Source organism: Topomyia yanbarensis, chromosome 3 (assembly GCF_030247195.1).
Source record: "Topomyia yanbarensis strain Yona2022 chromosome 3, ASM3024719v1, whole genome shotgun sequence".
Lineage (NCBI taxonomy): Eukaryota > Metazoa > Arthropoda > Insecta > Diptera > Culicidae > Topomyia > Topomyia yanbarensis.
The window spans coordinates 263,622,467-263,648,779 of record NC_080672.1 but is presented as its reverse complement, the minus strand read 5'-3'; the positions used below and the strand labels follow the sequence as shown (position 1 = coordinate 263,648,779).

The window sequence follows — 26,313 nt, the reverse complement described above, 5'->3', positions numbered from 1 at the left end:
CTGGCTTGATTCTCGACAGTGCGAATCAAGCTCAGACTAAACCAGTACCCAGCGCGAATACCCATGGACGGTCTCCCACCCCGTGGTGGGATAAAGAGTGCTCAGAGCTGTACGCGGAAAAGTCCACTGCATATAAGGCCTTCCGGGAAGACGGGTTACCCGCTAGCTATCTACAGTACGCGTCGTTAGAAAGGCGAATGAAGAGTCTAATGAAAGCCAAAAAACGTAGTTATTGGCGCCGGTTCGTCGACGGGTTAACGAGAGAAACAGCGATGAGCACTCTTTGGGGTACGGCTCGACGTATGCGTAACCGTAATAGTACCAACGAGAACGTGGAATATTCAAACCGTTGGATATTTGCTTTCGCCAAGAAGATCTGTCCGGACTCTGTCCCGGTACAGAAAACGTACCGCGCCGCGTCTCCTCACGATACCGCGAACGAAACACCGTTTTCGATGGTGGAGTTCTCACTTGCTCTCTTATCATGCAACAATAACGCCCCAGGGTTAGACAGAATCAAATTCAACTTGCTGAAGAATCTACCTGACACTGCAAAAAGGCGCTTGTTGAATTTATTTAACAAGTTTCTTGGGGGTAACATTGTCCCTCATGACTGGAGGCAAGTGAAGGTCATCGCCATCCAAAAACCAGGAAAACCAGCCTCCGACCACAACTCATATCGGCCGATTGCAATGCTGTCCTGTATTCGAAAGTTGTTCGAGAAAATGATCTTGTTTCGCCTCGACAATTGGGTTGAAGCAAATGGCTTACTGTCAGATACACAATTTGGCTTCCGCAAAGGCAAAGGGACGAACGATTGCCTTGCGTTGCTTTCTACAGAAATCCAAATGGCCTATGCTAACAAAGAGCAGATGGCATCAGTCTTCTTGGATATTAAGGGGGCTTTTGACTCAGTTTCTATCAACATTCTGTCAGAGAAGCTGCACCAGCATGGTCTTTCGCCAACTTTAAATAACTTTTTGCTAAACCTGTTGTCTGAAAAGCACATGCACTTTTCGCATGGCGATTTAACAACATCGCGATTTAGCTACATGGGTCTTCCCCAGGGCTCATGTCTAAGTCCCCTGCTCTACAATTTCTACGTGAATGACATTGACGATTGTCTTGCCAATTCATGCACGCTAAGGCAACTTGCAGACGACGGCGTGGTCTCTGTTACAGGGCCCAAAGCTGCCGATTTGCAAGGACCATTACAAAATACCTTGGACAATTTGTCTGCTTGGGCTCTTCAGCTGGGTATTGAGTTCTCCACGGAGAAAACTGAGTTGGTTGTTTTTTCTAGGAAGCGTGAGCCGGCGCAACTCCAGCTTCTATTAATGGGTGCAACGATCAACCAGGTTTTCACATTTAAATATCTCGGGGTCTGGTTCGACTCTAAAGGTACCTGGGGATGTCACATTAGGTATCTGAAACAGAAATGCCAACAAAGGATCAATTTTCTCCGAACAATAACTGGAACATGGTGGGGTGCTCACCCAGGAGACCTGATCAGGTTGTACCAAACAACGATATTGTCGGTGATGGAGTACGGGTGTTTCTGTTTCCGCTCCGCTGCGAACATACACTTCATCAAACTGGAGAGAATCCAGTATCGTTGCTTGCGCATTGCCTTGGGTTGCATGCACTCGACCCATACGATGAGTCTCGAAGTGCTGGCGGGCGTTCTTCCGCTAAAAAATCGATTTTGGGAACTCTCATATCGATTGCTCATCCGATGCGACATTCTGAACCCGTTGGTGATTGAAAACTTCGAGAGGCTCGTCGAGCTTAATTCTCAAACCCGATTTATGGCCTTGTACTTCGACTACATGGCACAGAGCATTAATCCTTCTTCATATACTCCCAGCCGTGTTCGTTTCCTAGATACTTCTGATTCTACTGTATTCTTCGACACATCCATGAAGGAAGAGATTCGTGGAATCCCGGACCATATACGCCCGCAAGTGATCCCCAATATATTTTATAATAAATTCCGAGAAGTCGACTGTGACAAAATGTTCTACACTGATGGATCAAATCTCGATGGGTCCACTGGCTTCGGTATCTTCAACAATACTATCACCGCTTCATTCAAGCTCAATGATCCCGCTTCAGTTTACGTTGCAGAGTTAGCTGCAATTCAGTACACCCTTGGGATCATCGACACTCTGCCCACAGATCACTACTTCATCATTTCGGACAGCCTCAGCTCCATCGAGGCTCTTCGTGCGATGAAGCCCAAAAAGCAATTCCCATATTTCCTGGGGAAGATACGGGAGTCCTTGTGTACGTCATCTGAAAAATCTTATCAAATTACCTTTGTTTGGGTCCCCTCTCATTGCTCTATCCCGGGCAATGAAAAGGCCGACTCATTAGCAAAGGTGGGCGCATTAAATGGTGACATATACGAAAGACCAATCTGCTTCAACGAATTTTTTAGTATTTGTCGTCAGAGGACACTCAACAGTTGGCAAACCTCGTGGAGCAATGGTGAACTTGGACGATGGCTACATTCCATTATCCCAAAGGTATCAACGAAGCCTTGGTTCAGGGGGATGGATGTGGGTCGGGATTTTATTCGTGTAATGTCCCGACTTATGTCCAACCACTACACCTTGGATGCGCATCTGCGGCGTATTGGGCTTGCGGAGAGTAGTCTGTGCGCTTGTGACGAGGGCTATCACGACATCGAGCACGTTGTCTGGGTATGCGCCGGGTACTTGGACGCCAGGTCTCAGTTAAAGGATTCCCTTCGAGCCCGAGGTAGACCACCCAATGTCCCAGTCCGAGATATACTGGCAAATCGTGATTTCCCCTATATGTCCCTTATTTATACTTTCATAAAAACGACAAATATCCCAATTTAGCCCCTCTCTTTTTATTTCTCGTTTTAGAAGCTTTCTCTTGCCTTGTGGGACCGATCAGCTCCAGACTGCAACTATGTAACCGCCGTCGCACTTACCACTACGGAAACTGAAGCGAGAGCGACTCAAGGTCCGATGACTTTTGAAGGATTCCCCGCGGGTCCGAAGAATACCATCCGCTAATCCGACCTACTAGACTGAGGCGGTAATCTTTCGCTGATCTCCCGTTTGAGCGAAAGTTGCAAGTTTTGCTCTTCTCTCCTGGTCACCATCTACGCTTTCTCTCCCCTGTCCTTGATACAACTGCTTCTACAGCCCCCCTCTGAATATCTTGACCAAGCATAAGTCTCCGCTAAAAAAGTTCAAATTTGTATTCTGTATTCCTAGTTTTAAGATAGTTGTAATTTTACCTCTTTGTTAAAACTATTGTCCCCCATCTTGTAAATAGAATTGTATCCCTAGTCTTAAAACACCTGCGAATTTTCTCATAAATATTTGTTCCCCCTTTTGTGTACCAAACTATATTGTTAGTTTTAAGATAACTGTAAATATTTCCAAAAAATTATTACTATTGAATTCCTTGTTTTAAAATTTTTTCATAAAAAAATCTTTCGCCCCCTCTCTTGTATATAGAATCTTATTTCTAGTCTTAAGATAGCTGTAAAATTTTTCTTTTTTAAAAAAATATTTCAACATTGTAACCTCCTAGTTTTAAAATATACAAAATGTAAAAACAAAAGAATTTGGCACCGCCAAGCTAACGCATTTGTGCCTATCAAATAAACGAAATGAATAAAAAAAAAAAAAATTTGTTGCTCATTTGGTTTGAACAAATTTTTGAGAAAAAGTTGAAGAAGGCTATTTCTAACCACCAAAGGCAATGGTCACGAAATTCAGTCACTTTATGCTTTTGCTCGAGCCAGTGCGACGCGAACGATAAAAATAGTAACTTTTATATTGTGTGTCTTGCCTAAAGAATAAAAGAAACTGTTACTATAATTGTTGCTGTAGTAATCTGTCGAGAAGCAAGAAGTGGTGCTCCAGCCAAATACGGTGATTATAAAATTATTGATGATTCGCTTAGGACCGAGTATTCATAATGTGGAACATTTCCTGAAGGTGTAAATGGAGGTTGGACTTTCGGAAGCGAGATCTACCATGTCAGGCATTTAGCGCTCAACAAATTAACACAGATGAAACCATTCATTTCGAACAACTTAAAACACATGGTTGAAAGTGACAATGCTATAATTAAGATCCTCCTATATATGGACGATGAGAACATCAATGTTCCGCTACAAGATCGGATATCGCTTACTCGCAGATTAATGTCATATTTGGGAGAAATGGAATCCATTCGGAAGGATAATTATTGAGAGCGAGAAGCAAGGAACAAATCAGACATTCGCAAACATAAAGGCAAAATTGACATAAAGTTTTGCAAAAGTTTCACAGGAAACGGATAATTTGCTGTGATTTGAAAACAGACAACTCTAAAAGAAAGCCTCTTTTGAAAATTAGATGTAAGTGCGATGTGTTCTCTTACATGTGTCGGAAGCAAGTGATGCTGAAATTATTAAGCTTACCTGTGTTTATAGTTTCTAGTTATTTTGGTGGTGATATATTTACCTAATTTTACGTAAATTAGAAGCATTCAGAATCAGTGCTAAGTAATTTTCTTTCGTTTAGTGAACAAGTTCTGAGCAGTTTCGCTCAGTAGATTAAATTCTGGGTAGTTTTCATTAGTAGATTAAATCATTGAAATATATATTTTACATTGTCCAAAAACCCATGAAATCCGAAATAATACCTTCAAATGTTCAAATATAATATTTACTTAATCTAGGTAATCTTCTCAAGTTCCAACGGTTTTGCAAAATTCTGAACGTCAATGAGCTAATGATCTTATTCTTGCATTGTAGTGGAATAAGTAGTTTTTTGCACTCACTTTACATTTTGACTTTTACTATAGTTTCAGGGATCTAGGAAAATCAGTCTACGATATTTTTAATTCGTAAGTCCAATGATATGAAAGTATCTAAAAAGAATCTACTTAAATAAATAAATAGATAGTTATTCTCAGTTGCCTGATAATATTGTCGAAGATAGCGTTTAACCCATTCCCCACGAGAGTCAAATGAAAAAACATGTGTTTTTCTCAGGATTATAATTACGACATGATCAGTATCATTTAAACAGAAATTTCATAAAGTTGAGTTAACGCATACTTCGGATGAAGTCACAGAACTAGTAATAGTAGCCTGATCATGAAAATAGGAGTTGAAGTTCACTTTGTTCGGACATACTTTGCAACGATAAACTTGGATTTCATACTGATATATTCCTATCCATGGAGACAACCTTGACGTTGGTTTCGTTCTCCTGTTTAGCAAATGCGTGTAAAGTTTCGTTAGGCGGGTTTTTGGATATTTTTGTACTCATTCCAATTTAGCGTCTTCTACACCTTGTAAACGTGTAGTCTAGAATGCGTAGCATTTTAAATCAGCCCTAAATACTTTGATCTCTTGATGAATCTTGAGAGAAATTTCTAACTTATAAACTAATAATAATCAAATTTAATTCGTCGATGCACTATAGCTTTTCTTGTAACAGACAACATATTTTTAGGGTTTTAGTGTCTATTGTCTTAGTTATAGAATTGTTTTCACTAAGAACATTTCATAATTACATTCAGTTTACTGTGACTGTCTCAAGTCATCAGAATTTATACATTTATGCAATAATTTTCAAGCCCCTCCCGAAACAAAATCCTGGCTACGGGCCTGGACAGTAGTTGAACCTTTTGCAGATATTTCATAGCAATAAGTAGGGATCAGGACAAATCGGCTCAATCGGAACGGCTGTTAGAAAACAAAATGTCTTAGGGGGTAAAATGAACAGGTTGTAGTGGGGGTAATATGAACAATCTTGCTGCTCCAAGTACCAAGCCTCAAAATTAATTCCTAAGTTCAAGTTGCTATAGTTGCTATTTTACCCCCCCCCCCCTATTCATTTTACCCACAAGTCCCCTACATATCTCCACAAGGAGAAGAATTTGGGTGAAAATTGGTAAAAACACTTTTGCGCGTTGAAGGTTATAAAACCTACAACGAAAAAAATTGACTCAAAATCGACTCAGCATCACGATTTGGATAGTATATACTTGGGATAAACGTTCAATATGCAGTAAACGACGTTCCGGTCATTAAAACTATGGGTAAATAAGGAAAACAAATAACTGTGACTACAGTGAGAGAAATGTGTAAATCTGCTATGAACAGGTTTCATACAAATGTTCATACAATCTAAATTTTTTTTGTAAATATGTAATCGTTCCTAGTGGTCCACGTCTACTTTTATCACGAGTTTTTCATGAAAACCACGAATTGACTTTTGTTTGGATCATTACGAATCATTTGGATCAGAAATAAAAAATAAAGTCATAAATTAATGTATTTTTACAATAAAAAGAATGTTTATTTGGAAAAGCGAGTTTTTTTCCATTTCCTGTAAAAAATGCAAAATGTAGGTTACCCCCTTTTGGACGCAGCCATTTATTTTATGTTTCAAGTGTGTTAGCATCCAACTGTTGCTCATCAGGTTCGTGGTAGTCTTGCGCTTGTATATAAGTGACAGGTATAATAGGTATATAATAGAAATTTGTACAATTTTGTTGAACATAGCTATTATATAAAGCATAATATAGAAAAATGAGAAATGCCTAATTGCGCCCACAAGGTGGATTAAAACAGATTAGTTTTGTAGTAACTAACAATAACATCAAATTCTTGAATCAGGATGAAAAATTTCGATGGTAGCCCAATAACTCAAGCGTTTATAATTAACATTATTTATATTATAAACAAGATGTGCCCAGATGTTCTTGAAAGATTCCTAAAAAAGTGAATGCACTCTAATTTAGATGGTCATGTGACAAATCATTCTTTCTTACGGATACTTAACGCTTGTTCTAAATTTCCTATAAAAGTTCTGCTTGAGAAAAAGTCCGATTTAACTAGTAAATGTTACTCTGCTAAAAAATTGTCCTAAGGAGATACATAGCGAAGCGTGCATTTCCTGCTACGAAAAACCTCAAAAGGTTCAACAGTTAGATATGTTTTAAAATCATGTTTCAACCAAAATTAGATTTTATTTACATGGAATGACACTTTCGAGTATGCTTCAAGTCTGCTAGAATCCCAAGCAGCATTTCAATCATTATCCCATCACTGCTGTATCATCACTCGGATTTTTGAAGTAGGGCTAGCCCACGATTCAAATGGTAAGCCGATACACGGCCGTTGAAAAACCAATGCGAACTACGCGGCACCGTGTATGTCGGCGTGATTCTTTTATCGTGTAAACATTTCAGAAAACAAGAGCTATAAACGGCCAAGAGCGATTTGCCGCGGGAAAAGGCATGGGGTTATGATGTGCCCAGAGGATGGAGGAAAACCGCATCTAGAGCATACATACACGCCATCCGCGCCACACTATTATTGTTATTATTTTAATGTTATGACGTGCGTCTGGTTTTCCACGGTTCTGTGGAATGGATGGAGCGGGCTTTTCAGAAAATTTTCTTCTGTTTATCAGTAAAACCACGTCCAACGATGTCTGCGTGTGTGCGCGTAAATTGGTGCGTGCGTGCGAGCTCGTGCGTGAATGTAAAATATGGTTTACATTTATCCGCTTTCCGCACTGCTCACCACAGACGGCTCGGTATCCTTTCCTGCTAAAAGTGGCATGAAAAGGGAAAAAAAACTTATGATTGCCAGTAATTCACTTCAAGCTGTCGACCTTTCCACTTCATGCTACCGAGTGGGCTATCGACGGGTAGCGAATCCTTTGAACGCACCTATTTATTTGATGCGGTGCGTTTTTTAACCGTTTGCGAACTAATCATGCGGGAAAATTTGCCTTCCAGTACTAGGAATGCGCTACCACCCAGGCGGGTGGAAATTTATATATTGACCTCGGATCTGGATCGACGGTGTTCGAGGCAGGATAAACATTTTTCAGTAAATTACAGTTTCGTGGCTCTTTTGATGTCTGACTGACACGCAATAAGCGTTTCCATCGATTTTAGTGCTCTATTTAAACTGGTTTCGCTGCGGATATTTCCGGAATTCTGATATTGGAAAAGCGTTCTGCCTAATTCGAGTTTATCTCAATCGAATTCAGTTTGCTAGTGGCTTGTTCTTGCCGTAATAAATTATACCATATTTTCCCATCCCATCGATGGGATCGCTACTGAACCATGCCAGAAAGCGGGATCATAATCGCATCTAGAGTCAAGTGGAGTGTAAACAAAAACCAGAACTCAACAACAGAAGCACCGGACCAGCAGACACGCGCCGGAGTGGAATAGGTTTTGTTTTAAAAATAACTTCAACCAGCATGTTCCAGTAGCCACTGTTTCTACGCCTTCCCCCCTGACCGTGACATCGTACGGTTCCGTGTATGTCGGTGTGTGTGAATATGTTTCACGTACGAACATGCGCGCGTAGCATTATTATTGCTTTATTGACCCGGTCGTGGTGCGTTAGCGTTGCTTCTATTATCGATAACTCTTCTACTCGTCTTTCTACACGCCTAATGAATCGAGCTGAGTAACCATCATCCTCCTGAACACATCTGGTATCTGTTCTGACACCCGAGCAAACGGTGCAGTATGTATTTCGAGGTCATATTATTGTAGGAAATGGTGTTCCCATTGCCAGGGAGCACAAAAAAGAGTTCTGGATTGAATGCAAATGCGTTCAGAAAAAAATCTCCGAGGATACAAACTTCGCCAAACTGTGTCATTTCGTCGCTGTTGTGCTATCTTGTGACAAACGCCTTTTTGTTTGCAGGTCATGAACTGCCTTCGTTGCAAACAATTGGCCAAACTATAACCCATTGCAGCTATAAAGCACTATTTGGAAAAGACGGTGGGAATCATGGACATTGCAGTAGAGATGCTGCACGGAAAAAATCCGTTTATAAATTCATGAACAAAAATCACAATTTCGTGAACAGAACGATTTACGAAAATTGTGACCTGAAATAATAAACTTCGTATTCATGACACTATTTGTGTTTCCCAACAACTAGTTCACACCAAAAATATACATTGCGTTACATTCTAATGTTCGGTTGAGTTACTGTGGTTGTTCCCTGAACATGTTTAGTTTTTCTTATGATTCTTGTTCTTGATTTGGGGATACACTGGTTTCAACTATATCGGCTAAAAGAACCGACAGTTAAACATCCTGATTTCAGGATCTTTGTCGTCATTTTCGTAATATATCATCACGTTACCGTAATATTTTAGAATTTTTCACGCAGAGTAGTAGATTTATGTTCATGATTTTGGGACCTTAATCACAATTTTCGTAAATTATATTCACGTTATTGTGATATTTTATTCACGAATTCCGTATCGGATTTTTCTGGCAGAATAGTGTGATTTATGTTCATTATTTCAGGATCTTGGTCACGATTTTCGTAATTTCTATTTATGTCATCGTGATATTTTAGTCACATGTAGAGTGATTTATGTTCATGATTTCATGATTTTAGTCGCATTTATTAAACTTTTAATCACAAGTAGTGTGATGTATGATCATGATTGCAGGATCTTGGTTACGATTCTCGTAATTTATATGCACGTTTTGGTGATATATTAATCTTGGGCTTACTTTCGAAATTTGCATTGACTCATGTTCATGATATGATATTCGTAATTTCGCTTTGCCTTATCGTGATATGACATTTTTTATTACTCTCGGATTTTTTACTTGGCATAACGTGACAATACGACGTGGATCATAAAAGTGTGATTCACAGAATTTTGGTTTATGAGCTACATCACGAACGCGATATGTGGCTCTATATTCGAGTAATAAATAAACATCATAACGTATCCTAATATCAGCTTTAGATCTAAATATAGGGCAGTATTAACCCTCTGCTGTCCAACTCCGTCTTTTGGCAGATTACGGGAAATCGCTATAGAATATTCAAAACACGATTGTATGTTGTCACCACTATAAAAACCTCTTCATAACCTTCCCATCAATTATACAAATACATTGTTTGCATTTTGAAATCACTATGTAAATATATTCAACGTTAAAAGTTGAAAATTCGAGGAAAGCGGAAAAAAATATTTTGTGTACAACAGTTTAATTTAGTTTTTTTTAATTTTTGGAGAAATACAATAAAAAAATATTTTTAGTTTACTAGCTTGTAGTACTTCTCTGTAGCTGTGAAATTATGTTGTGAACGATGTGGAAATATAAGTTATTAGCAATAGAATCTAACAACTTGTAAAATAACCGTGTTGTACATTTTTGAGGGTTAAATGAAAAATCCGTAGCTTTCGAGAGCTGGCAATATATTTTTCGGCTTTCTCATTACAAAACAATCTACAATAGACACATTCTTTCGTGACATTTGCAACGATTTGACGAATCTTCATTCGACAAATATGTTATAACTTTATCAAATGAACGCCTTCATCAAAACTTATTACAGATTCGGAAAGTAGACAAAATTTCACGAAAGATTCAATCAACGTAAACTGAATATACTAGAATTTGATTATTTGACTTTTATTGAAATATGTTGAAAGTTCTAATTTATTACGCGTTGTAGCGTCACGTTATATTATCGGTCGTAAAACAATCCTCTCCCGGTATATTCAGTTAATGTTGATTGAATCTTTCGTGAAATTTTGTCTACTTTCCGAATCTGTAATAAGTTATGATGAAGGCGTTCATTTGATAAAGTTAGAACATATTTGTCGAATGAAGATTCGTCAAATCGTTGTAAAGGTCACGAGAGAATGGTGTCAATAGCTTTTTTAAGCGAAACAAAAATTTGGGCAACAGAGAGTTAAATAGCCGTTACACCCTATATTCTAATGTAATGCTGGTATCATGGCAGAAAAGGCGAAATGTTGTGCTATCACTGTGCAGAGATAGACAGCCTAGATACTACCAGGAGCGGCGAAATACTTTACGCCCGAGTGGGTAGAAAGCATAGGGTGAGGGGTCCATTAGTAAGGATTTTTCCCTTTTCACAATGCACACACTTACATTACATTCACATTTAATCACGTTCGTTTATGCAAATGGAATTGTGGTACATCGATGTTTTCAAATGTGTGTAGTGCGAGATACATGCGTTGCACATCTAAATTTTTTGAAATGGTTCAAAATTTCGAGTGGGTAATTACCCACTCAATTATTTTCGAGTGGGTAGGACTACCCATACTACCCACGCTTTCCGCCGGCCCTGGATACTACAGCCACTACTCATGCTTCAGTTGGCTGTCATTTTCCGCAATGGTTTTGCAACGATTTCTTACTTTTTCGTATGACAAACAAAAAGGAAAAAGTTTAGAACCGCAATTAACTCCCTTCTAATGCATTGTAGTCAGTGGCGTAGTAAGAAAATTTTTCGGGGGGGTTTGATTTTTTTGTATATATATATGAATAAAAATTCAAAAACATTCTGAGACGGAAAAAAATGTACAAAAACCAACAACCCAACCCACTAATACAACTAATCTTGCACGGAACCTGATTCCTCCCCGGCGCGGCATTACCTTACGGCATTACTTCGGGAAGAGAATTTTTTTCGTGCACAGCACACACTCCCATCCAACTAGTTCTTTCAGTAGGGTTACAGCACCCATCGTCGACACACTACTAGTACTGAGTAAAGCCATGTCAAGTGATCCTCGATTTTTTCGCAAAATCACCGATTTTCATGAGATATGTTTTATTGTATAGGGATTATGGTAAATAGCTTTTGGTATAAATATTTCGTTAAAACTCCTTTTTTCCTTTGAGATATTAACCCTTAAACTTTATTGCATGATAAAATTGTAAAATTTATATCTCAAAACCTACTGAAGATAATTAAATGAATTTTTGTACACTTATGAAAAGATATTTACACTATCTCATAAAAATAATTTTATAATATAGTTATGTGAATAACGGTACTTTGCATCTACTTAAAAATTCTAATTGTATTTTTTCTTGCGTTCTTCACGCTAAAAAATTTCAAACGGTATGTCAAATTACGCGTCAATCTCTCACCTTCAATAATCTGTATTGATAATTTTTCATTTTTGTTTCTATCGAGAGTTATGGATGATTTTGTAACGGTGCGTACCATCAACGCACGGCCCACTTTGATGCAGCCCGGTGTAACTTACACATTGGCAACGCCGCATGTCCCAACGTCCTACTGCGCATCGCGTAGGAAACGTGCATCGCATGAGTAAATAAAACCACATCTCTAGATTGGTGCTAAAGACCAAACTTTTATATACGGATTATCAAAGGTTAAGGTTTTCTGGATATTTTGAGATACTTTTAGATTTTTTTTGACCGAGGTGGTTAACAAAAACAATTTTGTTTAATGAATACTTTTTTATTATAATTTAACGTTACTAGGAATTAAACTGTACCGCAAAGAACCGAAACATAACTCATATAATACGCTTATGTTATTGCCATCTTCGAAGACACTTTTGTTATGGCATTTTCGTTTTTGACAGTGTACACCAGTATTGTCGGGGCTATACTCATTCAAACTTCAGTCTATCTCTTTTTTTCACTATACCGGTGTATACCAGGTTAAAAACGAAAACGTTATTAGTCGATGTTTCATCCAAATTCATTACTAGTCTACAACATTATGCAGGAAAATGGAACATTTTATGAAAACAGCATTTTACTTCGCTTGTTTATGTCCACTGAGTGATCTTACTTATAAACAACGAATTGTCTTGCAAAAAAAATTACTTTGAATCTGTTTTCAATCGCATTGGCGTGTTTTCTTTATCGCTATTCATCAAATTTCAGTAAATGAGGATCACTTGACATGGCTTTACTCTACTAGTACTAGACCATCCACACAACGTGGCAATTTCGGTATAGTGGTACGAAAGCTAGCTGTGGGTCTAGAATTAGTGCTCTTCCCCTACGAGGACAATCTGGGTGGCAAACTTCAGACTGTCTAATTTACTGAGCCCTTTAGTTCCATTGTGCCATTTAGTACCACTTCCTCGTGGAGCTTCCGACTGGTTCGCGAACTACTCGGTTTAGTCCCAGACGTTTGATCTAGTCTACTCCGACGAAGAGTTCCCCGGTGAGAGAAGTTCGCAAGCAAGGTGCCGAGGTCAGTTCGGCGATTCCTGTAGTGTAGGGCGTCCAGTTTGCTGGAGCCCCGGCACGACTGGTGGTGTCTCGTCGCGATCTACGCAGTCTAGTTCCCGGTGGTGAATCTGACTGTACGCTGACGGAGAGTTCTCCGGCGAAATAAGTTCTCCCGATACCGATTCTCATTTGATTTCACTACCACAACTTCTTGAGCCCTTTAGCTCCGTGATCGGTGCCATTTAGCACCGCAACTCCTTTAAGCCCTTTAGTTCTTTTCTTGGGCCATTTAGAACTACTTCCTTGACGAGCCATTCAGCTCCTCGACATGTTCGCGAACTACTCGGTCTAGTCTCCGACGGTGGACCTGACCTACTCCAACAGAGAGTTCACCGGCGAGAGAAGTTCTCCCGAAACCGAGCCAATCCGCTAGATGCCGAGGTCAGTTTGGCGTTTGCGGTGAAACAAGGCGTCCGATTCACTGGTGCCCCGATGACCCGCGACTGGTGGTAACTCGTCACGGTCTACTCTGTCTAGTTCCCAGCGGTGAATCTAGCTTACGTTGACGGAGAGTTCCCTGACGAAAAAAGTTCTCCCAATGTTGATTCTTCTTTGGTTTTCGCTATTTTTCTATCGGAACAACCGGTGGGGTGCCGTGGTCGGTCTAGCGATTCCGGATGGAGCGTGACGTCCGGTTCGCTGGCGTTTCGACGATTCATACTCGATGCTCTGTTGCAGTCTACTTGGCTAGTATTCGGCGGTGGATCTGGCTTATTTTTGCGGAGAGTTACCTGGCGGTGATTGCGAAAGCGTTGCTCGATGTTCATCACGCCGTTTCCGCTATAAGACGGTCATGATCTACATCATAACTCTGTTTACTGCGTTCCACCTCTTTACGTCGCTTGTCATTCTGTAGGCTACATTATCCGGGTTGATATCCGGTCCTCCCGCTTTAAGTAGCTCCCTGAACGTCACTTCAAACCTCAAACATTAAAAGACCACATGCTCCAGTGTCTCCTTGACGTTCTCACACTCCGGGCACAGTGGCGACGTAGTGTACCCGAACCGATGAAAATATTTCCTGAAGCAGCCGTGGCTTGATAGGAGCTGTTTCAGGTGGAAGGTAATCTCTCCGTGCTTTTTATTAGCCCACGTCGACAGGTTTGGATGAGCCAGTAGGTCCACTTTCCTTTCTCCGTAATGTCCCATTCCAGCTGCCACATCACCATCAAATCAACTCTCGTCATCTTCCTCTCGTTTTTGACATTTCGTTGATTGTAGCACTTGATATCCTCCACCAGGGCGATGCAGATGGGGATCATCTTGGCGATAACGCAATCGCAACTCGTACGACCACCAGCCGGAACATGCTGTAGAGCTTTTCGCGGTTCCACTTGGTTTTCAGTGCCGCACCCCAGGTAGGAGCCCCATATCTCAGTATCGATGACGAAACACTAGTTAATAGACTGACATTTCGTAGGTGTAATCAACGTGGTTGTTAAAGTGGTACGAAATTTCAAAATCAGTTACCTATTTCTGCTTGCATTTACCAAAACCGACATTAAGATTCAACGCCTTCCTCATTCATTCACTTTTCAACTGACTGAAATTTCATGCAGAATCGAATGCTTGAGTGCAGAAGAAATATAAATTCATTCACCAACCAAAGTATTCATTTGTTATTATGTCGACAGTTTGAAGGAATTTCCAAATGGGAAAATTTTTGGATAAGACCAATTTTGTGCATAAAGAATAACTTGTGCACAAAAAAATTTGTCTTGTCCAAAAATTTATCCATTTGGGAATTTTGCAAAGCAAGCAAGCTTTTTACTTGCTGCCCAATTGCTTAACCGCCTACAAATAGTGTAGTGTCGTTGTATTCCGTAGTGTGCCCGAAATAAATTGTTCCCAAAATCGTGAGTAAAGAGCCATGATTTCTGGGATATTCACGTTTCTACGTTACGAAAACAAGACCATGAACAAAAATCATGTAGTTTTTATAATTATGTTCAATTTCCCTTCAGTAACGCCTGCATTCTATTAGTTAAGATATATTTTGCTTTGTAAACTTATGATTTTTATCATGTAATTAGCAAATCGATTTTCTTTACGTGAACTAGTTATTCTTAAAGTAAAGGTTGTCTCGTGATTCTATTCATAGATTTGGGAACATTATACAGAAGTCGAGTATCAACGTAAACGTATTCATGATTTATTACATTTTGATCATGATCTGATGTTGGGGTTGTGAAAGATTCCTCGTGAACTATTTGACTAAACTCCGGATGAAACCTTTCAATCCTCATGAACTAATTCATGATTCCTAGTATATTAGTCACGATTCAACATCTGGTCGGTGTTAGGTCCGACCGGACTAAGTGACAATTTATTGATTTCGAAAAAAAACGAGCTTAAAGTTTGAATCGCAGCATCCTTTACATTATAATTGAAAATTAGTTTTCGCCATAGTTCTTGCTTATTGTTACATATCTCAAAACTGACAAAAGTCGAATGTAGCAGAAGAAATTCTTTATCGAGTGCTATCATTATCTCATATTTTGATGTTTTGCGACTTAGTCCGGTCTGATTCTGTGCTCGTAAAATAGTAGACAAGCTAATAAAATATTATTCATGTATACGTGAACTGATTCATGTTTTTAGTGCATGTTCGTGAAATAGTTCACAAAATCATAATATATTCTTTATGGATACGTTAACTGTTTCATGATTTCTAGTATAATAGTCAAGATTGACCATGCGTGCCCTTGAATTAGTTCACAAAATCAAAATATTCATGAATTCGTGAATTTTCTCGTCATCCCTAGTGTTTCACGAACGACTCGCCATTCGTGCTCATGGAATTGTTCACAAAATTATATACTATTGTTCATATATTCGTGAACCGGTTGATTCATTATAGTATATTATTTACGACCTATCTTGCGTGCTTGAGGTGTTTAGAAGATATACATATTCATTTTCAATTTCATGGTACTTCATGGCACATAGTCATGAAATATTCACGCAAACTATTTCACAAAATTTTGAATATTATTCATGGAATCATTTTTGTTCCGTTATATTTTACGTGAAATATAATACAGTTATGTCCAGCTGCTAGTGACCTGCAAGAGGAACGAGCAATAGATATTAGAAAACTATTAGGACCTCGAACATTTGATAAAATTCAGTGAGCTGTCCGAACATAAAATGAAAACTTCCCTGAGCACAAATTGTGCTCGTGCTATCATGAACGTCAGTCACATTACTTCACGTGTCACATTCGATAGTAAGCTCAAGAATAAAATATCACGATAATTTCATATAAATAATAATACATATAAATATAAATAACGAAAATCGCAGTTAGGGCTCTGAAATCATAACACAAACCAAACATGTCCAGATAACAACCACTGTAACCCAACCAAACATTCTAATGTTACATCATGTATATTTTTGGGGCGAGCAAGTTTTTGGAAACATAAAAAGTTTAATGAATTTCAAGCAGTTTGTCAAGATTTTCTTAAATCGTTCAGATAACGAAATCCTCATTTTTTCATGAATTTATAAATGGATTTTTTCGTATAGTGAAAATGAGTGTACCACAGTGGAATAGAAAAGCATTGCGGAAGAAGACCATTGTGTTTAGCTTTAAACAAACTGTCGTACAAACTACTAAGTAGACAGTTACTGAAAGTGAACGTGGCGATTAAACTACAGAAAGTCTCCAAAACACAATTCACCAAACTGCGAAGTTTTAATAACGTTCAATAAATTAGATGAGCTATACATAACCAGACAAGGTTGTGCACCTACCCAGATCAGGAAAATACGTGCCTGTTCTGAAAATACTTGGCACACTAGGGAAAACCCTGTATTGAGACTGTCAAGAAATATATATTTTTTCCGAAAATGGTACAAAAAACTATGCTTCTGGAGACCACTCTTAAGCAATCGAATGAATTACTCTAAAAATATTCAAATTATTCTCCCCCTCACAGACTTGTTGAAATCAGTACTTGATAAATGATTACATTCTTCACTACAAGTAACTCACTCGAACCTGTAGCTCAACTCGTTCGTAACAAGCACGAGCGAGAAAAAAAAAACAAACCGAAAGAATAATAGCAGGATTTAGTCATTACTGCCTTTCTTACGCTCTACATCACATAAACGGCCCTGTCCAGAATGGTCGGTCCGAAGCAAACATGTAAATTTCCCGCCGCTTTTCGCTGACTCAGCACTAGCCGTACTACGGCCTAACTAGTCCAGTCACAGGCTACTGCTATTTATTTTACTGCGTTCATCAGTGGTTATACGATTCTTTGCGATTTTTATTACGCTACACTCTCTGCTCTTCTGCATATTACACACAGCGCACAGTCCACTCAACATAGCCTACGAAGCAATAAAGTCGCTGGCGAGGCATTACACGGCATAGGAGGCCTCAGGCTCAGCACAGTACCGTCCCGTTCTGCTGGCAATGGGCGCATGAATCTGTTGAGCGGACCACTTCTGTCTCCGGTGGATGTAGAAAATTTATGCTTTGATGAGTTAATGTAATGGAACTGTCCGAACTGAAGTTATCGATTAAAGAACTTAATTGGCTTACTAATTCCTTAATGCGTACGGTAAACAGAACAGCAGAATTATGTAATTCAAAATGTAAAATAAATAATAGTCAGAGCTACAATAATCAGCAATAAAATGGAATGAATATTTTCCACATAAAATGACCCCAATTAGCAGTGGGAAACTATCCCAATAATCTATGTGCAGTTTTCTATAAAAAAATATAACATAGCTATAACTGGGAACGAAGACATAAAAGTCGGATAAAGGCTACCGACTTCAAGGGCGGCTGGGACAGAAAGGTGCAACGCGCGGGGATGGCAGTAAACACTAAAAGATCCTCCGCCAACTTTGCGAGTGTTAAGCAATAAGCGCGAAACCATAAAGTATAGCCCACGAATTAAACACGAACCAATACACATAAAAAGAGCAACGGCAAAACAAATATGAATGGCTTTGGTATGGTGCAAGGTACTCACCCCAGGTGAAGTCTGCTTTTCATGTACAACGCCCTGAGCGTTAATCGCGTTCTCCGGACCGAAATACGTCAAAAACGCACAGCCTGAAATGGAAGCAAGAGAAGAACACAGAAAGGAATGTTACTATCAGCGAATGTTTTTCCAACATGGATGAGCGTACGGGATGAAGGAAAGGACCTGCTGCTTACATTGGCCCACTCGGGCGAGGAAATCAATAATGTCGGGGGGAAATAAAAGAGATTTTTTACTGGCATGTGATTATGTGTTTCAATTAAAGTCGAAAGGAATAATGTGTATTTCTTCGCCGCGCGTTTAAGAGCTGTCGTAAATTGGCAACGAAGTGGGAAGGTTGATACCCTTGTCGCGGCTTAAATGGAGAAGGAGAAATGTGAAACCATTACATCGCGGGTTGGAAGCTTTCTGTTTGTGTAGTATTGGAGGAAAATGACTCTTTGGTGGTGAATTTTAGGACCATCTTAAATGTACGGAAACTAAACAAGGATGTTTTATATGTTCAGTAGTAAATAGCCGGACGTAAATTTGTTGCTTGTTTATTAGAGGCCAAAATGCTATAATTTTTAACGTTGGAATGGAATGCATAAGGCCACCGAGAGGGGGAGGGTGGAGTGTTTCTTTCCGGGCCTGGAATTGTAGAGGGGGCCTGGACTTTAAACAAAAGGAATAATTGTATCAAATATTTTTTCAACAACAATTTTTTTGAAAAATCAAATAGAGTTGCGATATTGGTATGATTTATTTTCCTTTAATTTATATCATAACGTTAACTGAAAAAAAACCCATAGAGGTTACACGAAAGACAAATCAAAAGAAAACTTGAAACTTAGAGCTCAAAAACGATTTTAATTCGCACTGGGCAAAAAGACATGAAATCTTTTTTTGTAAATTGTGTATTAAAAGGCTGAAATTTATTTTTTATGTCATTTCTATATATAAAAATGAAACGATTTACGTGTGTCATCGCATAACTGAAGAATGACATAATGGATTTATTTGATTTTTGCGTTATTTCCTGTGAAAGGTTTTGTAGCAGGAACACAAAATATTAACAATTTCTTGATTCACCTATTTGTGCAATTGAGATATTTTTTGCTTAGGATTGTTATTATATGTTTAGGACTGTCATTATATGGAGTCATGTAATAAAAGGTCATTTGATTGTTATTGGGTTTACAGTTTTTCCGTGACGGTACTTTTTCGTTAAAAAAATATTTTATGACATACCTCGCTTTCATACACTTAAAAGAAAGAGCGGCGAAAGAGTTGATGAACAACGTGTATGAAGGCACTATTCACAAAGAAGAGTGTGAATGCAGCGATGCTTTGTTTCGACGAATTCCCATGATTAAAATTCCGATTCAACTTTGAAAATGAAAATAAGTCATTAAAAAACTTCCGAATAAATTTGACGTACCGTCGAGTCTCCCATGGTCTTATTCAGATATTGGTAAAGCATTAGCATTGTTGCTATTTATAGAGAGAAGCAGAAATAAAAGCATTGTTGATCATAACGTATGTTATAAAACTTTTCGTAATATGTTTTACAATTGGAGTCACGTCACTGGAATTGAAATTAATAGAAATTTTATCCACAAGCATTGCTATTTTTGCTTTCGTTGTATTTTCCAGTGAATACTTATAAGCAGGACAACGTCTGCCGGGTCAGATAGTACTTTACTAAAATCATCTCCTATATTTTGACCGACCATTTGAATTTTTTTTTAATGTTTTTGAGTTCCGGGTTCTCGAAATTGCTTTTGATTCGTATTTTACTAAGTAATTCCAATTTTGCAAGAAAAGATCCATAATAATTTTTAATATTCACATGGCAATTATTATTTAAATATGAAAACCCGAAAGCTTTTTGCACCTTTAACCAGAGCCGTCGAGGGCCCCAGTGCTTATATTACTGCCGGGCCCTTTTAAACCTAAGCCCTCAAGTTTAGCATGAGTTAGTACCTCTTGGTGAATCCGTGGTTTCTATTGGTCTCCGGTTGACTCATATTGCCACTTCCACAGATAGCGTGCCAGACAAGTGAATTTCGACAGCTTCTTATTCCATGGCGTCCAAATCGGGTAAAATTGCCATAGTTACGAGTTTTTCAATTTGCGGGAACTCGGTTGTACATAATGATTAACAACGTAATTAGAGGTACTGTATCGATTTTGTTGGCAATTTTCGGCAAATTTGAGGCTAAGAGAAACGAAAGCAATGATATTGAAAGACGGATAGGTATTTTAGAGCGGATCAGTTATAAACTGTTCATATGAGCCTGCCTAGTCCTAGTTTTCCGTTCTAAGTTTATAACTGATTCGCTGTAGAATACCTATCCGTCTTTCAATTTCATTGCTTTCGTTTCTCTTAGTCTCAAATTTGCCGAAAATAGTCAACAAAATCGACACAGTGGAACCTTGCGGCAATTAAAACATAGTAACGTAATTAGTGGTTAGCGGTGCTAATTCGTGTATTCGTACCTCGATTGTGTCATCGCCCAAAATTTACAGAGGTACTGACTTGCCACATCCAACGATATATTTCGATTCGCGAAACAAACGCTTCTGCTTAATTGATGGTCTGAAACACGCTATGTCTAACATGGTGAAATTGTAATGTGTAAACAGATGGCCATCTTTAGCTCCATTTGTACTTTTAACAATAGATCATATCATCATCATCAGGAATACAGTTTGACCACAAGAGGCCACTTTCTGCTGATAATCGTCACTCATTATTTTCGACATGGTGGGTTAGAACTTTATATTTTGCTTCTACTGTGCAGACAAAGCGACACACGGATTGATTTATTTTCGGGTAGCGGTGGAGCAGTTTTTAGCTTTTGTTGAAAGCAAGATGAGAAAATAGCATTTTCAACTCGAAATTATCGTTTAAAATTATTAAATCAAAAAGATTTTAAATTTACATATCTCATTTTGAATTCCGAACTGTTTCCAATCGTAGATTTTATGCAGGTTAGGTTAATAAACAATGTGGTATATTTAACGTAGGAGCCGGTTTTGATATACTGTGAGAATATGTAGGACCCGACAACAATATAGACACAGAACGCAGTAATCAGACGCAAATTAAACAACTGTGAGTACAGCGGGCAACCGAGTACTGCTGTTGTTGGCTGAACTGAGCTGATTTGATTTCTTTTTTAATAATAATTATGTTCACACGCATTATTGGCGAGGCCCAAAATCACCGTTCTATCTCAACAACATGGCTTTTTAGGGGAAAAATTTCTTGAACGTGCTATAAAAATACAAAAATAAAAAATCATCCATTTTAAAGAATCAAGGTCAGTCTACCTTCTCATCTCGCTCAAAGTTGAGGCTATAGATATACGGCAAAAGCGACTGCAGACGCATTGTGTTGATTTTTGGATATGTCCTGTAAGACCAGCTACTTGGAAAGGGAACCAATTACTAAACGTGCAGATTCTGTACCACATCAAACATTACGAAGCACAGTCGTTAGTTTCGCGGAACAACGTGCAGCACACCAACGAAAGTTGCAACGTTAACAACATCATCTCCTCATAGGGTGTGGAGACTATTTTCGCCTTAATCCTATTATCGCCATTCCTATTTGAAGCCGTTAGTTAGACCAGCGTGTGCCATCTTTGTTCAACGCATTGACTCAAATGATAGTGCAAAAATAGGAGCACTCGATTCGAGTTTTCACACATCGTTATCTTATGCCAAACCACAAACGGTAACAAAACCAATATCTACGGGTCTAACAAGAACACGTATTCACTCAACAACAATCGCGCCCAGTGTCTCCAAGCCAACAACCGGCATTACCATCTATTTATTTATTTATTTATTTATTTATTTATTTCAAGTCGTCAATCAGATGTAGACCGGTTTCTTACAATAATTATTAAACTAACTTAACACTAGTTAAAATTTTGGTTTACTTTAAACTGCTGCTTAAGTTTTGCTTTCGACATAGTGAAGTCAATGCTTTCGCAATGTTTGTTGTAAATATTCATCATTTGGTTTAAAGGGCCAAACTTGGCATAATTAGTGCGATGGCGAATTGTACAAAAGATACTGCGGTTACGTAGTTGTCGAGAAGGAGCATAAAAATTTAGTTTCGATAAAAGTTCGATTGAATCAATACGATGTGATACAATGTCGTTTACAAATGATACCATAGAAAATTCACGACGATCTTTCAAGGTTTGAATGTCAATTAGCATGCACCGTGCTTCATAAGATGGCAAATGTAGTCCAGTCCAACCTAGTTTACGAAGAGCGAACATCAAAAACTGCTTTTGTACTGATTCTATCCGGTTTGCATGCGTTGCTGAAAAAGGCGACCAAACTATACTACAATATTCTAGTGTTGAACGCACATAGGCTACATATAATGTTTTTATTGTGTAGGGATCTTGGAAATTATAGCTGAAGCGTTTAATAAAACCTAGTGTGCTGTTTGCTTTGTTAATTATTGTGTTATAATGATCTACGAATGTTATTTTGGAATCTATAATAACTCCTAGATCTCTTATTCTGTCACACTTTTCTACTTGTTGATTTCCCAATAAGATTCTATTGTTCTGTATATTATTCTTTCTACTCAATGTTATGGAATTACATTTTTTTACATTCAGTTTCAGCAGGCTTTTATTACACCATGTATAAAATATATTTACTTCGTTTTGAAATGTCTGAAAGTCTTCACCATTTCTTATTTCTAGAAATAGTTTCATATCATCAGCATATATAAGAACTTTTACATTTTTTAGAATGAAGGAAATGTCGTTCACAAATAAAATAAAGAATAGCGGGCCCAAATGAGACCCTTGAGGGACTCCTGATGTAACTTGAATTGGGATTGATTTTATCCCTTTAAATCTAACAGCTTGTTCACGATTTGTAAGATATGATTGTACCCATGTAAGAAGTCCTGGCTCAAACCCCATTTTTTCTAATTTAAAAAGTAGCATGGGTATGTCGATGCGATCAAATGCTTTGCTAAAATCTGTATAAAGAGCTTCAACGTGGTTTCCGTTATCCATTGCTGTTAATGTGTAGTTAATGAATTCGAGTAGATTTGTACTTGTAGAACGCCCTTTGAAAAAACCATGTTGCACATGGGTAATTCTGTTCTTGATTTGGTGGAATAAATTTTCATTAACAATCGCCTCAAAAATCTTGGGAATGCACGAGATGATAGCTATTCCACGATAGTTACGCACATCGGATTTTTTACCATTTTTAAAAATTGGAACTAGGAAAGAGCTTTTCCATGTTTTAGGAAAACAACCTGATTCTAGAGACATGTTAAAAAGCCAAAATAAAGGAGCGGTTAGTTCTATTGACAAAGTTTTTAAAAACACCGGTGGAACGCCATCAGGTCCAGGGCTTTTAGAGCTATCCAAGTTTTTTAAGGCATCCATGATTGTATGTACTTTTATCTGTTTAATGTTAATATCTCTTGAAAGTTCTGGGAGGAATGAAAAGTATTCACGCTCTCGATCCTTCTCTGAAAATGTAGTGTAAACTTCCTGGAAGAATGTTGCAAAAAGATTGCAGATTTCCTCTGAGTTATCGCCTACCTTTCCATCAAGATGCATTTCTGTTGGAAAATAATCCGATTTTATTTTAGTTTTTACGTAATTAAAGAAGTTTTTTGGGCAAGTTTTTATATTGCGTTCTGTTCTTGCATTGTACTCTTCAAACGCGATATCAATGGCAAGGTTCAATTGATCGCATAGATTTAAATAGTTTGTTAAGTTATCTTCGCTGTTGTATTTTTTGTAGATTTTGTGTGCTTTCTGCTTACGATTTTTTAAATTTTTGATTTCTCTATTAAACCAGATGGGATGTTTTGAGTTATAGTGACGCCTTCTTCTTTTCAATGGTATATCTTCGTGAATGACTTCAAATAATATTTTGTAGAAGATGTCTACGGCAGCTTCAACATTTTTTTCATTTCTTAAAATCATTTGCCAGTTTATTGCATTAATTTTTTGCCTCAAGCTTTCATAGTTAGCGGACTCGTAATCAAATACCTCCTCAAATTCACTATCACCAGGTCTGTCGTTAACATGCAAGAATATAGAAAACTCAATGGCTGTATGATAAGCTTCATTCTTCCATAAGGGAGTAAGTGATTCCGTTACACAGAAGTCTTCGTCTATATTCGTCATTAATAAATCTAAAAAGCAATGTCGCTGATTTCTTATGTGATTTATTTGATTAAGTCCTAAACTGGCAGATTTATCGCAAATGAACTGCAAAGTTTCATTTTCCCCTACAACAGGAAGTAGGATGCTCTCATTATCAGCATCTGGTATGAAATCAATACCGCGTTGATTGAAATCGCCATATATGTGAACTTTTACGTGCGGGGAAAGACTATTAATAATGCATTCAGCAGCATGATAAAACTTTTCGTAAGTCGTTTTTCGAGCAAAATTTGGAGGAAAATACACCGAAGCGAAAACGTGAGTTTCGTCTTTAACATGTACTTTCACCCACACATGCTCGAATTCTTTTGATTTTATAGTTTTGATAACTTCTGCATTTAGTTTTGCTGAAATCGCAATCAAAGCGCCCCCTCCTGACTTCTTACCAGATACATGACAATCACGGTCATCCCTAAATACATTGTAATTGCTCCCGAAAACTTCTTCACTTCTCACTGTTTCGTCCCAACTAGTCTCAGTTGCTAAAATTACGGAATAATGACAACCTAATATTTTGTTTTGAATCACATTCATCTTAGCTGCACTTTTCATGCGGTTAAAGTTTTGGCAATAGACTAAGATTTCTGTTCTTGACTGAGATTCTCTTGGAGAAGTGTTAGTTGAATGGGAATTAATTAGACCTAGCTCTACCTCTTCTAAATCTTGAATCGCAATATGATTTCTCAATTCATTATTATCTTGCTCTAATGAGCGCGTCGATAACGGCAAAAACACTGACAGGCGCCAATTCCGGAGGGGTACATAGGTGTGGCAGCAGCTGTTCGATGTGAGGTGCTAGGTTGGTCGGTAGGGCACGGGTTTAAAACATCGCCTCTCTGGAATGCAATGGTAGGTCTGAACGAAGTTGAAGGTGGCCTCGAAAAACGTTTCTTTGCCTCAGCCAGTAGCTCTCTGTCCAACGGAAGATTGTCGATGTCGCGGCGTTTGTTATCGTGGTACGCAAATCTGCTGTGGTTGTAATTACATCCGTTATTTTTGTCGAAAATTGTGTGGTGTTTGTAACCGTGATTCTTGCGACGCTTAGTATTATTATTACTGTTACGGGTGGTGTCAAGTGCATTAGCGGGCCTCTGTTTATTCCGTTTCTTCTTTATTCTTGCTTTCTCCGCCGCTTTTTGTTGATTGAGACGACGCAATTTACGTGCGTCGTATTCGGACCAATCAGCCTTCCATACCTTAGAGTTGCCAAGGAAACGCCAGCCTGAGTTACTGGCTGCCTCGACGGACATCTCAGCCTCTAAACTAGGGGAGGAATCTGTTGCGGGTGAAGCAGCAGTCTTTTGTTCCAGTGAGTTTACTGCACTAGAAATTTGCTTTAACTCATCGATAATATCATCCGTGAATATTGGGTTTACATAACTCATATTCTGAGCCGAACAGTTGTTAGCCATGTCAGTTATCACGCTGCTGACCTTTTCAATTTCTGAACAAATTTGTTTCAACTCGCGTGTCATATCGGTGGTCAGTTCATTGACATAGGCTGCGATGTTGTTTTTCGTAGCTTTCATCGATATGTCGAATAATGATGTTAAGTGATTTTTTGTGGCAACGACATCAGTTTTGCCAGTTTTGTTGGAAGCAGCCAGCTCATTCCACAACTCCGAGGTTTTGGCTATGTGTGCAACCGCGTTATTATGATTAGCTGCAGTTGTTTTAATTTCGCCTTTCAACTCGTTTAAGAGCATTTCGATACATTCAAATCCATCTCGGACATTGAAGTTGCTGAATGTGGATGTGAGTTTGTGATTCGACTCCATAACTAGCTTGTTAAGGTTGATGGCTTCTTGTTGTTGTCTGTACAGTTTATCGAAATTTAACTCCATCACGAGACGCTTCTGGCACTCGTAGCATATTGGCAGCATGTATGTTAGTATTCTTTGCTCATGATTCCTCTGAGCACCAACGCATGCAGCGTGGAATTTTTTCCCGCATGATCCATGGCAGTACCACACATGTTTGTCGTCACTCACTGTACAATTATTAATCGCGC

At 38.5% G+C, this 26,313-nt stretch overlaps 1 protein-coding gene across 2 annotated transcripts in view; it reads right to left on the bottom strand.

Annotated features, from left to right (window-relative positions):
• LOC131690379 (uncharacterized) overlaps positions 1–26,313 on the bottom strand; it is a 687,875-nt gene that overhangs the window by 357,448 nt on the left and 304,114 nt on the right. For both annotated transcript variants that reach the window (XR_009305571.1, XM_058976095.1), the window contains exon 3: positions 18,079–18,161. Coding sequence is in view for 1 of the 2 variants with exons in the window: in XM_058976095.1 (XP_058832078.1) it covers positions 18,079–18,161 (83 nt within the window). In the remaining variant the exon portion in view is untranslated. The remainder of the gene's footprint in view (positions 1–18,078; positions 18,162–26,313) is intronic.